At 43.6% G+C, this 14,016-nt stretch overlaps 1 protein-coding gene across 1 annotated transcript in view; it reads right to left on the bottom strand.

The window, feature by feature from the left end:
- The window catches only part of MTCL1 (microtubule crosslinking factor 1), a 158,453-nt gene extending 144,751 nt beyond the window's left edge, over positions 1-13,702 (bottom strand). The window contains exon 1 of the mRNA XM_075826415.1: positions 12,606-13,702. Within this exon, the coding sequence (XP_075682530.1) occupies positions 12,606-13,349 (744 nt within the window). The 5' untranslated portion in view covers positions 13,350-13,702. The remainder of the gene's footprint in view (positions 1-12,605) is intronic.
- Between the last annotated feature and the right edge of the window lie 314 nt (positions 13,703-14,016).

The raw sequence follows: 14,016 nt of genomic DNA, 5'->3' as shown, positions 1-14,016 counted from the left end.
TGTGCTGGGAGCGAGGGCGCCCATATTATACCAGGGCAAAACTTTCCCAGCAAAATTTCCCAAACTACAATGGAGATAAAGTCCCCAAAATGTGCAGTGTTACAAAAGGGGGATAAGAAAGGATACCGTTTATTAGTTCGACACTGGCCTGTGCATAACGGATTGCTTCACAGCGTAACACACATCTATGGATAGGTTTACTATTTACCCCATTATTACACCACCTGATGTTCTCCGCACAAATTACATATGCCCCCACATTATAAACTGAAATACCAGTAAGGGTATGTTCACACGCATTGTTTTCAGGCGTATTTCGGTGTGGTTACGCCTCGAAAAACACCTGAAAAAACGGATGCTGAACGCCTACAAACATCTGCCCATTGAAATCAATGGGAAAACCCTATTAAATTACAAGAACAATTTGCAGAAATCGGAAGCCCTCAATATTTCTTTGCCACATACAGCTCTTGCTTCATTAGCAGCTTCCTTCCCATTCAAGTGGTCCACGTATACCTTACCATATCTGGGAGTTCACCTCACCCCGCGTACGTCGGGACTCTACCAGGCCAACTTCCCTCGCCTACTGTCCTCTGTTAAAACAGACCTGGATAGATGGTCTATGGGTACCTTTACGTGGTTTGGTCGCTGCTCAATACTAAAGATGAACGTTCTCCCTAGGATTCTTTACCTACTACAGGCCCTTCCCATTTATATCCCTCGGTCCTTCTTCAGGGCGGTTGCCTCCCTCTTCTCCAAATTTGTGTGGAATAATAAAACAGCCAGAATCTCAAAGTCATTGCTCTATAGACCCAAACGACAGGGGGGAATTGGATTAGCTGATATCACTAGGCTAGTGGATTGGCATCGTAATGCTGATATCAAACTTTGGGTTATATTGGAATCACACTTCTGCTCCTCGCCTCTCCACATATTGCCCTGGCTTCCCAATTCTTTTTTGCCATCTCCATCTCGCCCTACCGTTTCCACTACCTTGACAATAATCAGAAACTCTACTGGGTTCCAACTTCTACCCCGTCCTTCCCCGTTACTCCCGATATTGGGCCATCCTTCCTTCACACTGAGCATGTCAGACCCTGTTTTTCAGAGATGAGCGTCTTTTGGACGATATCGGGCCATCCATTTTTTGACAGGGGAATCTTGGCCGACCTTGGAAGCTCTTGCTTCCACTCTGGACCCTTGTCCTTTGGGATTCTGGAAGGCAACCAACTCCATCATTTCCTTGTCTCCCTCCCACCCCCAGCCACCCTGTCCCGTTCCGTCACCCCATTGAAAACCCTTTGCTCGGGAACGGGCCCGGTGCGACATGCCCTTTCCGCTATCTATGCCATGTTGGGCTCCTCTTCGACGCAGCCGTCGCCTCATTTTGTGGACAAGTGGGAGCGGGATTTGAATTTATCTTTCTGACTCCCAATTGACCAGGATTTATGATTTAACTCATAGATTGTCAATTTCTAGGCATATCCAAGAGGCAGAATATAAACTTTTATCTCGATGGTACTATGTTCCGTCTAGACTCCATGTTATGTTCCCCAATGTCTCTTCTCTTTGCTGGCGCTGCGGGTCTTCTGAAGGGACCCTTCTCCATACCTTCTGGGATTGTTCAGTGTTGTCTCATTTCTGGCAGGAAGTCTGGAGAATAACCTCCTCTTTCTCTGACAACGCCATACCTTTTACTCCGGCCTTTTTTCTGCTTCATCTCAGCGACATTCCTGTTCCAATATACAAAAAGTCTATTCTTCGACACTTAGTTAACAGTGCTCGAGCTTGTATACCTGTTCTGTGGAAAAGTACGGAATCTCCCTCTCTCAGACTCTGGTTTCATAAAATAGAGGAAATTTAGAGCATGGAAGACTTTACTTCTCAGTTGACTAACAGACCTGGCAGCTTCTCCAAGACTTGGTCCCATTGGATTGTCTATCAGGACTCTCCAGAATATCGGACCATCATGGCCAGCTGAAATTTCAGACGTTTTTGAATTGTATTCTGGATCATGTACCTATGTATTCTGCCCCTCCTCCATCCCCCCCCCTTTTCCTTTCTCTCCCCTGTCCTTACCCCTCCTCTGCCCCTAATGTCGCATATATTATTTAGTAAATTGTTTGATGCAATATCTTGGGCCTATGTGCCCTTGTCCCTTCCCCCCTTTTTTCTTTTTTGTTCCCTTGCTTGATATGTTCCTAGCTTGAATAAGCAAATAAAGAAAGAATTAAAAAAAAACAAAAATAAATCAATGGGAAAAACAGCATTTAGTTCATACAGGGCGTCTTCTCACGCCTCTGTTTCAAAAAACGGAGCGTAAAAACACGCTCCGTAAAAAGAAGTAGCATGTCACTTCTTGAGGCGTTTTTTTTAGCTGATTTTTCATTGAACAGTATGAAAAACGCCTCATAAAACGCCTCGAAAAACGCATGAAAAGAAACCTCATATCAGTGTAAAAATTTAAATTTTCACTTTGCATCATCCACTGCGTATTTATTTCTGAAAAACACCTGTGGAGTCTAAATTCTGACAATGTCACTTGATAAATGCCTTTTGGGGTGTAGTTTCTAAAATGGGGTCACTTGTTTTTTGGTACATCAGGGGTTTTGCGAAGGCGACATGGTGTCTGCAAACCATTCCAGCAAAATCTACGCTCCAAAAGTCGACATGGCGTCTGCAAACCATTCCAGCAAAATCTGCGCTCCAAAAGTCAAACACCACTCCTTTTCTTCTGAACCCTCCAATATAAGTAAATAGCGTTTTATAACCACATATGGGGTGTTACCATACTCAGGAGAAATTGCTTCACACATGTTGGGGTGCTTTTTCTTCTTAATACCTTGTGAAAATGAAAAATGTTCATCTACATCTTATTGGAAAAAATATATATTTTTAATTTTCACGGCTTAATTCTAATTAATTCAGCAAAAAATCTTTTGGTTCAAAATTCTCACTATACCCCTAGATGATTCCTTAAGGGGTGTAGTTTCCCAAATGGAGTCACTTTTGGGGTGTTTCCACTAAACTAGTACTACTAAGGGCTCAGAAAATGTGACATGCTGCCCAGCAACCAATCCAAAAGGCACTCCTTCCCTTCTGAGCCCTAACGTGTGTCCAAACAGCATTTTATGGCCACATATGGGATATTGTTTTACTTGGGAGAAATTGCTTTACAAATGTTGTGGTGCTTTTTCTCCTTTAATCCATGTGGAAATGAAAAACAAATTAGCTAAACCTACATTTTCTTTGAAAAAATTTCGGTTTTTATTTTCACTGCCTACTTCCAGTAATTTCTTCAAAATAACTGTGGGGTCAAAATGCTCACTATACCCCTGGATTATTTCCTCAACGGGGGAAGTTTCCAAAATGGGGTCACTTTTGGGGGATTTCCCCTGTTTTAGTACCGAAAGAGCTCTTCAAACCTGAGATGGTGCCTAAAATATATTCTAATAAAAAATAGGCCACAAAATCCTCTAGGAGCTCCCTTGCTTCTGAGGCCTGATTTTCAGTCCAGTAGGACACTAGGGCCACATGTGAGATATTTCCTAAAACTGCAGAATCTGGGCAATAAATATTGAGTTGTGTTTCTCTGGTAAAACCTTCTGTGTTACAAAATAATTGATTAAAAATTAATTTCTACTTTGCTTTAATTCCTGTGAAACATCTAAAGGGTTAAGAAACTTTCTATACGCTGTTTTGAAAACTTTGAGGGGTGAAGTTTTTAAAATGGGGTGACTTATTGGGGGTTTCTAACATATAAGGCCCTCAAAGCCACTTCACAACTGAACTGGTCCCTGTAAAAATAGCCTTTTGAAATTTTCTTGAAAATGTGAGAAATTGCTGCTAAAGTTCTAAGCCTTGTAACGTCCTAGAAAAATAAAAGGATGTTCAAAAAAACGATGCCAATCTAAAGTATACAAATGGGGGATGTTAATTAGCAACTATTTTGTGTGGTATAACTGCCTGTCCTACAAGCAGATACATTTAAATGTAGAAAAATACTAATATTTTTTTCGTGGTTGCCACACTCCTGTTGACATGCTCCACATCTGGTGGTCCTGCCCAAGGCTTATCCGATTCTGGAGTAGGGTGTTTGGCCTCGCCCAAAGTTTGTTTGGTATAATTATACGAAAAGACCCTAAGATAGGTCTTCTCCATCACAAACCCCCAGAGCTCACAAACGCACAATTTCGGTTATTCTCTTATATCCTTTTGGCTGCAAAAATAACTATCGCCCACTCTTGGAAAAAACGTACAGTAACTTTTGCAGGGGTCAAAACTAGATTGGACCAGATATTTGTGAACGAAAAACGTACAAGCATCTTACTAGATAGGGTTGCCGGTTTTGAGTCACTCTGGCTACCCTGGATTAGCTACGCATACCCTCACCTGCCTGCCACTATGATTACTGCTTATTAAGTCCGACGACTTCTTTCATTCCAGATTTCTGGCCGACACCCCCCCTTACCTTTCCCAGCTTTCTGCTATATTCTTCCCAATCCTTCTACTCCCCCTTCTCCGTCTCTTGTTTTTTATGATGTTTCTTTTTCTTATATTGATCTTGCATTTTATTGTCACTGCAATCACGAATGTTCGACACTTTGTCTTTATAACTGCAATATAATTCGCTGAGTGTAACGCTTTATTTTTTATATTTTTTCTTTGTGTTTTCGAAATATGCCCTTTACCTTGTAAAACCTTTCAATAAAATTTGTTGAAAAGAAAAATACTAATATTTTGCAATTTTCCGCTAAATTTTGGTGTTTTTCACAACTAAATACTGAATGTATCGAGCAAATTTTGCCAGTAACATAAAGTCCAATGTGTTACGAGAAAAAAAATCTCAGAATCGCTTGGATAGGTGAAAGCATTCCGGAGTTATTACCACATAAAGTGAAACATGTCAGATTTGAAAAATGAGGCTCTGTCAGGAAGGTCAAAAGTGGACAAGGAGGGAAGGGGTTAAGCAAGTTCAAGGACGGCCTGGACGGCTTTTTAAAAAAAATATTTTACAACTAATGGGTACTGGATTCTATGTAACCCAATCATAGTTACCTTCCTATTATAACATACATGCACGATAGCAACAAATAAAGTCACAATAGAATACCAAGTTCAGCAGAGGTGGAAAATAGAAAACGGGGCGATTATATGACAAGCTTCTGCCTAGCTAGTTCAGTATCTTCCAGTCTCATAAACTGTATCAGTATTTGCTAAGTGAAAACAGGAAGAAACCTATCAGTACTGTACAAGATAATGGCGGCGTAACAAGATAATAAAGCCTGCAGGGAGGTAATAGCATATTTTGCAATACCGTAAATGTATCCATATGAGGTAAAAGCCACTATAGATCCATTGCCTATAAGGAACAATTATTACTGCTGACTACACACAGACGAACAGACTGTCTGGATATCCGTGCAGGTGTATCGACCTTTCTTGCATGTATTTATATATAGAAACTACCATGAGGACCTTAGAACACCGTGTTTTTACTCATAGTGCATTGCATACACGTGTATTAGGTGACCTACTTTTTAACCGAATATAGTCCATCCAGAATTAAGAATTTGGTTCATCTGTTGCTATATGAATGTAGCAAGGATAGACATTGTATATGTATCTAACATGGTATCAGGTGCTCATCATAGTAAAGGGTTAATCTTACATTTTAACATAACATGAAGAATGACCTAGTATCCATTCCGACCCTCCCCCTGCTTCTCCCAGAGCTTGATGAGAAATGGATATGCTCAATGAGGGGACCTACACCGTAGGGATTTATCCTACCGTTAGTCAATTTGTCTCTGGCATAGTGCCCATTATACTGACGCCATGCTTTCAAGTCAACCCCCTGCAAGGGAGTGACCGCAAAACATTGCACTACTGAAAGGATGCTCTCAAGAAGAATTCCCTCTCGTATCTAATCTATCAATATAACGGTATCATTAACACTTTGTAGCATAAAACAGCAAATTATAAGCACTGCTGAAAAAGTTAGAATATTACTGTATGTGAATCTGGCTTTGACATTTTTGGCGCACAGCATAGTAATAACATATCACCACGTATGGGTACTGGAAATCACTCTGGAGCTGACTCATTTTATCCAGGAAACTAGAACTGATTGCAGGAACCAAAGGGGATATGCTACAAAATTCTGATTACTGGGAGTCCAACCTCTGGGACGCCAAGATCCTGGAAATAAAGGGACAGAGGTTCCTATCGTAGTACTTCTGCACAGCAGCACTCCCGCCCACCCGATGTACTGGGAACTGCAACACAAGTAATACCCTGCGCAGCCGGCCTGATCAATGGGGGTCCAACTTGTATATCTCACAAACATTATGATGAAGAGTGATCTCAAATAGTGGCCACTTCTCCAATGGAAATAGGGGACCAGACATGTTTGCAGGGTCAATAGAGCTTCCAGAGGTCAGATTCCCACCAATCAGACTTTTTCTGCAAATCCTATTGATATGCCATAAAGGTTTGTCATTCAATTTTTATAAGCAGAATTTATGTAGCAGTCTTTGTTAAGACTCAGTTTCCATGTGTGGTTGTTAGGCCCCATGCACATAACCGTATTTCTCATCCATCAGTAAATACTATCCATAAATACGGATCCGTAGTCATCCGTAAATCATACGCATATACGGAAGGGTGTCCGTAAATACGGTCTGTAGTGAATCCGTAATGCATCCGTAATGTATTTACGGATCTACATAAAAAAACAGGGAGTATTCTAGGGTAATCTCCTGGCGTCGCATAGCAATGCTTCCGTAATTACGGACGGCTACGGATGCACTTGGAACTAAATGTATGAGTAATGTCAAAATATGACTTATTTCCGCTTCCTAATCCTTAACGCTAATGGTTTCTCCTCTTCCCACCTTAGAAGATGTAAAACACCATTTAAGGGGATGTAAGATTTGAAGGGGTTTTTTAGGCCTTAAATAGTTATGACCTTTCCATAGGATAAGCAATCAATGTTTGATTGGTGGTATCTGACCCCCTGGTCTGAATGGGACTGAGATGCAGCACAAACAACGGAGAGGATACTGCGCTTGCAGGAGCACCGTGCTGATCAACGATAATCTTGGAGTACAAACACCCAATGATTAAACATTGATGGTCTATATTAAAGGGTTATTCCCATCTAAGATATTTATGGAATATTTATGGGATGTCATAAATGTCTGATAGATGTGGGTCCCAGCTCTGAGACCTATCTCTAAAATGGGAGTCATCCGACCCCCGTCATGCCCAGTCTCGGCTGCTTCCGTAACATAGGAATCAACAGAGAGAGCCATGGACATTGAGAGAGCCACCGCGTCATTGATTCTCTGTATGGATGCGTCAGCCAGACAGCTAAGACCCGCATCTATCAGACATTCATGGCATATCCGGGGGACATACCATAAAGGTCTCATATACCAAGAAATGGTACCAATAGAAACTGCTGCTGGCCCCACAAAAAAGAAGTCCTCATACCGCTCAATCGATGGAAAAAAAAAAGTTAACAGTTTTTTTTCATGTAAAATTAGTAATAGATAAAAAAAAAACTATAAAAATTTGGTATCGTATTGACTCAGAGAGTAAAGTTAACATGCCCTTTTTAGATGGCAATACCCCTTACTGCCCTTTTCGCACAGCAGTATTTTTGTCAGTATTTTGCATCAGTATTTAACCCATTCCCACCACGGTCATTTTTCATATTTTCACTTTAATTTTTCCTCCCCACTTCAAAAAGCCATAACTTTATTACTTTTCCATCGATATAGCAGTATGGGGGTTTGTTTTTTGCGGGACAAGTTGTAGATTTTCACAGCACCATTTATTGCACCATGTAATGTAGTGGGAAGCTGGAAAAAAATGCTACGTGGGGTGGAATGAAAAAAAAACTGTGATTCCTCTATTTTTTGGGGGTTTCGTCTACACTACGTTTACCGTGCGCTAAAAACGGCATGTGGATCAATACGATACCAAATTTATATAGTTTGTTTTTTTTTTTTAAATCTTTTACTACTTTTACATGAAAAAAACTGTTAACTTTTTTTTTCCGTCGATTGAGCGGTATGAGGACTTATTTTTTGTGGGGCCAGCAGTAGTTTCTATTGGTACCATTTCTTGGTATAGGAGACTTCTTGATCACTAGGTATTCAATTTTTCATGGGAGATGAAGTGACCAAAAAACAGAGATTCTGGTGTCTTTTTTTTACCGTGCTCACTGTGCGGGTTAAATAATGTTATATTGTAATAATGTTTTTTTTTACAATGCGCTTGGGAGAAAATAGGAAAAGGTTTTCTTCTAGCGTTTAATATATATATATATATATATATATATATATATATATATATATATATATTATAAAAAAAACTTTGTTTAACTGTATATAACTTTTTTACTAGTCTCCCTAGGGGACTTCAGCCAGCAATTGTTGGATCGTTTGCATGGTATACTGCAATACTAATGTATTGCAGTATATCGTTGTTCTCACAGTCTCCTATGGCTTCATAGGAGTACAAAGATGGTATACCTGGGGCCTTCATAGGACCCCCAGACTGCCATACCAACCATAGGCACCCCACGATCGCGTCACCAGGGATGCCGATGGCATGTCAGAGGGGGCCACCCCCTGTTTCTAGCAGCTTAGATGTCGCGGTCGCTATTGACTGTGTCATCTAAGGGGTTGAATGAGCAGGATATCGCTTGTTACACTGGAGTGTTGGCTGTTACACACAGTGAACACGCTTGTTCTATGTTCTATGGAGCGGGCTCGGCCCGTGAGTCCGCTTCACCCGAGCTCCACCATATATATATACGGCGGATGTCGGGAAGGGGTAAAAAGCTAAAATCAGGAGTAAGTCCAAAACATAGCAGAGGTTCAAATCTTTCCATTATACTAGTTCTGTTTATTTTCCACTCTGGGTTTTGACTCACAAATACTGATGCAAAATACTGACCACAATACAGCTGTGTGAAAGAGGTCTTAAAGATAGGCCCCCAATTTTTAAGTCTAGAAAAACGTCTTTAAATCCCAGAAACCCCTTTAATAACAGGTACATTTAAGTACAAACAGTATACAACTAGGCCTGTGCGGAAAAGCAACAGGACAGTCCACCTGCTCATACTCCCTATTTTCAGACAGGTGTAGGCCCAATCTACCCTCGGCGATCTTTAGTAGTACAATGAATAATGCAATCATGAAAAACTGTGTGCACTTTTTTGGAGATACGGACTGGTGAGGCCACTGGTTGCCGCTTTGTTGATGCAAATCCACAGTATTTACACACAGATTGCGAACAAAGATCCGGACAGAATCCTAAACATTTCAACAGGGGCTAATATCGTGACTCGTTTGTGTACCCTGGTTAAATTAGTCTTTTTTTATTTATTTATTTAATTCAAATTAGGATGCCAGCTTTTCTTGCTTCTAGGCTGGCACATACGTATAGTGTGAAAACATGTGTCATATGTTTGGATTCTAGCATAGCAGGTTATTCTAGTCAGTAAAAGAAAACCCTTTTGGCATACATTTACCCCATAAAATCATTTGGGTATATATGTTACAAAACGTATACGGCAGACATATGGCCCAAACGTGACCTGAACACAGCCTAAAGGTGCTCATAAATATTAGATGAACGTCTGCCGAACCCACTATAGGCCCTTTTACACTGGCCAATTATTGGGCAAATGAGCGTTCACAGAACGCTCTTTCCCGAAAATTGCCCTGTGTCAATAGGGCAACGATCAGCCGATGAACGGGCAAACACTCGTTCATCAGCTGATCGTATCCTTTTAAATACTGAAACTATTATCGTTGTCGGCAGCACAACTCCCTGTGTAACAGGGAGACGCGCTGCCGACATAATACAAAGGTATCTGGACGAGCAATCGGAGTAACGACCGCTCGTCCCTATACATAGCTCCTTGTGAAAAGAGCAAACGAGCGCAGATCAACGGGCCGTGCCGGGCCGTGTAATACCACCTTATGTGTATGCCGCATATAGATGTCGGGGGAAAGAAGGACTGGGCATGTTGGATTTCAACAAGCCCGATCCTTTGTTCTTATGTGAGATAAGCCGCTGCCAGGTGTCTGGTACCGGTTTATTCCCCTCACCTCCATTGAGAACACATGCACACTCGGTCAAACTGAGTGTGCATGTGTATGGAGGGTGAGGAGGAATAGCTATTGGCCAAACGAGCCGGGTCAGAAAACCTGTTGGCCAAACAGCTATCTAAGGTGTATGGCCACCTTAGGCCTCATGCACACTTCCATCACCGTTTTCACGGCCGTTTTTCACGGATCCGTGTGTCTGTGATTGGATCAGTGTGGTTCTCGTGTGTACTCCATGTACACTTCCATGTTTCCGTTTCTGAGCGACGCGCATGATACTCACTGTCCAGGGATACTCACTGTCCAGGGTGCTGAAAGAGTTACTGCAATGATCGGCAGTAACTCTTTCAGCACCCTGGACAGTGACTACTGCTGAACAGTGAGTACCATGCGCGTCACTCACATTATAGATTTCTAATGTTTCCTACAAAAACCCCAACTCAGGAAAAAAATAAGTTCATACTTACCCAGAACTCCCTGCTTCTTCCTCCAGTCCGGCCTCCTGGGATGACATTTCATCCCATGTGACCGCTGCAGCCAATCACAGGCTGCAGCGGTCACATGGACAGCCGCGTCATCCAGGGAGGTCGGACTGGATGTCAAAAGAGGGATGCGTCACCAAGACAACGGCCGGGGTAGGTATGAACTGCTTTTTCTTTCTATCGATGCGGATGCTCTGCCCGAAAGGACTGCCCCTTCTCTCAATCCACCACTGATAGAGAGAAGAGGCTGCTGATCAGAGCTGGATAGAGAGAAGAGGCTGCTCTCTTCTGTAATTCTGCCAGCCCGGCCGTTGCTAGGCAACGGCTCCGTCACACATGGACGGCATACGGATGCCTTCCACGTGCCTTCAGTTTTTTTGACGGACCTATTGACTTGAATGGGCCCCACAGTCACGGAATCTCGGACAAAAGTAGGACATGCTCTACTTTTCTCGGAACAGAACGGGACCGTCAAAAAAAACTGAAGTGCGCATGGCCCCATTGAAATGAATGGGTCAAGGTGCTAGCCGTCAAAAAAAACGGCTAGCACCCTGAAGGAAAAAACGGAAGTGGCCATGAGGCCTAAAGATGTCCATTATGTTAATCATGCAGTAAGAGGCACAGTCACCATAAACAACAAGCCTGTCCAACACAGTCTTTTAATAATAAAAAATATGGGACCATCTCACTGCAGATGATATCGCTGGCAGTCTAAGTATTTTTTACATGCTGCAAGCAAATCACACTGAAGCATATTCCCTTATCCATTGGTCTTCCTGAGGAATGGGCAGAGATAAGGATTTTGGTGAATCAGACTCAACCGAACCGCACAGGGGCAAATGCTGCATCGCTGACATACGTAATAAAATAAACAATGCCGTCTGGGCATTACTGCCATGTGATAGCTTGTCCTGCTTCTACTACTATGGTGTCCCATCAGGTCACAGCTATAGTGAATCTCCCCTATTTGCAGACCGATGATACACGATGCTGTTCCATGATGACATCAAAGCTCATAGAACTTCAACCTTACAGCTCCAAAATAATAGGAGACAGATAACTTTATATTAGGACATCCATATACAAGCACTAATAAAAGTAAACTTGTGGGTGATATTGCAGCCACAGAATAACCCATCCCCTCAAACTTCCACTACGGAGAGAGGGATCATGTGATGTTTCGCAGCATCTTTACTAGAAAGGATAGTAGTGCAGGTAGAGCTGATATGAGTACAACACACTCTCAAACAGCTCCCAAATGGGATTGAGGGGGGCATTCAATGGTTAGTATAATATCACCCAATAAGGGCCCATTCACACGAACGTGAATCTCGCACAGCCCATGGACCCATTGATTGCAGGTGTTTTCACGCAGCGAGAAACTCACTGCATGTCCTATATTGGTGCGTCTTCACACACCCAGTTACCCATTGAAGACAATGGGTGCGTGAAAACCACGGACAGCACACGGATGCCCATCCGTGTGCTGTGCGTTATTTACGCATCAATTCCATTTAAGGACAAAATGTGCTTTGCGAGTGCGTGAAAAACGCATGCCACTCGCAAAGCAGATGCACGTAAATCTGTCACGATCGTGTGAATGTAGCCTAACTCAGTTTTATGTTATTTATTGTTGTTATTTTATGTAATTCCCTAACATAAAGAGGTTTGTCTACACAGATGCTTTAGCATTGTAAACTTTTATACAAATAACTTTGAATGTTTTCTATTTATATGTTTATTATATATCCAAATACTGTGATGTATCGGACGATATCTACGGACCACAGAAAGGTTGTGCGCCCGGGGTTAAATTGTGGCCTATGTAAAGAAATGAGCGCCAGTTATGGTACACAGGGTTGGCGTAGGTTCGGTCTACAATGCAGCACCCCAATAATCAGATATTACATTGTACCCACTTCCCCCATCTTTGTATAGACAGGTCTGTGAGTGTCTTAGGTTTGGGGGTACCACCAGGGTCACCCAACACTCTCACCTTGAGATAGTCATTCTCTGAGCGCAGCTCCTCCAGCTCCCTGAGCAGCTCCTCCTCCTGTCCTGTGGGTGCAGGGCTCTTACTTGGGGTGCCCCCTGCTCCCCTGGGCTCCTCATTCCTCGTGCCATAATTTTTGGGTCCCGCAGTCAGGACGATCTCCGGCAATGTTGTCACCACCCGCTCGCTGCAGCCGGACTCGTCACTGCTGTGAGCGGGTAGGGGGCGCTGTTCATCGGAGAGGGGCTCAGAAGGGCAGTCGGACAGGTCGGAGCTGCTATCTGTGTGGCTTACCCTGGCCAAGCCGCTGCTTACACCTGGTGAGGGGGGCTCCAGTCTCTGCCCCCTCCTGCGCCCACCACCTGCTGCAGTCAGAGGAGAGGAAGGGGCACATAGCGGCTCCTTCCTGCAGCCCGCTCTCCCGGTGGGCTCCGCAGGTCCATGACTCGGCCTGGATGCCCTCTTGTTGTTCAGCGACGTCCTGGCACTTGTAGGTTTCGCGGGGTTTGGTTTGTCTTTGGCTGGCACACTGCGCCTGGATAAGCGGTTCTGGGTGACGAGGAGCCCGGGGGACTGGTGTCTGATGCCAGGGTTGGGGGACTTGGGGGGCAGCACTGAAGGTTTGGCAGGGGGCGCCCTGAGGTGGGAGTCTTTCAGGAAGGGTCTGGCCGGGGAAGGTGCCCTGTTCAGCCGCTTCTTCTCAGCATGGCTCTGCAGCAGCCTGGGCTCAGAATTGACAGTCTCCATATGATGCTGCAGGGACAGGACCCCCCTCCTGCCCACAGGCTATCCTGGCTGTGCCACAACAACAGCGCTACAGCATCCGAGCACAGTCCCAGCGCAGCTTCTCATCACTTCTCCTGCAGCTCACAGCCACCTGCGACCATTATACTGCATGCACGGATCCTCAGCCCGCAACCTGCCGCCTGCACCACTCTCCGCCGGTAATCGATCCACCCGGTATAAACGTTCAGCACTCACATACAATATCCACCGCTACCGACATACTCATATCCATCCGCTCCTCAGCCGGCTTCTCCCTGACACCTCCTCGCCCTAATGTTCCTGCAAATCTGCAAACGCTGCTGTCTGTCACCCAGCCCGACGTGTGCCAGCTGCCGCACCAGCGCCCCCGTGTGTCTGCTCCTGGTAGCACACCTGCATACATAACACGTAATCTATGACTCCAGCACACTTCACTATAAAAATCTGATCTATCATGTAGGTAGTGTAATCCATATATATGTATATATATATATATATATATATATATATATATGCCAATGGATTAACCTTACAATAACAGAACCTATAAGTGTGACTATAGGTTCTGTGTCATTGTTGATGGGGTTGCGATCTGCAGACGCGCCACATATAATATAGTAACACAGAGAATGAACAAGACCCCTGATAG

Source organism: Rhinoderma darwinii, chromosome 5 (assembly GCF_050947455.1).
Source record: "Rhinoderma darwinii isolate aRhiDar2 chromosome 5, aRhiDar2.hap1, whole genome shotgun sequence".
NCBI classification, from domain to species: Eukaryota; Metazoa; Chordata; class Amphibia; order Anura; family Rhinodermatidae; genus Rhinoderma; species Rhinoderma darwinii.
The sequence above is the reverse complement of the archived record's forward strand: the minus strand, read 5'-3'. Positions and strand labels throughout refer to the sequence as shown.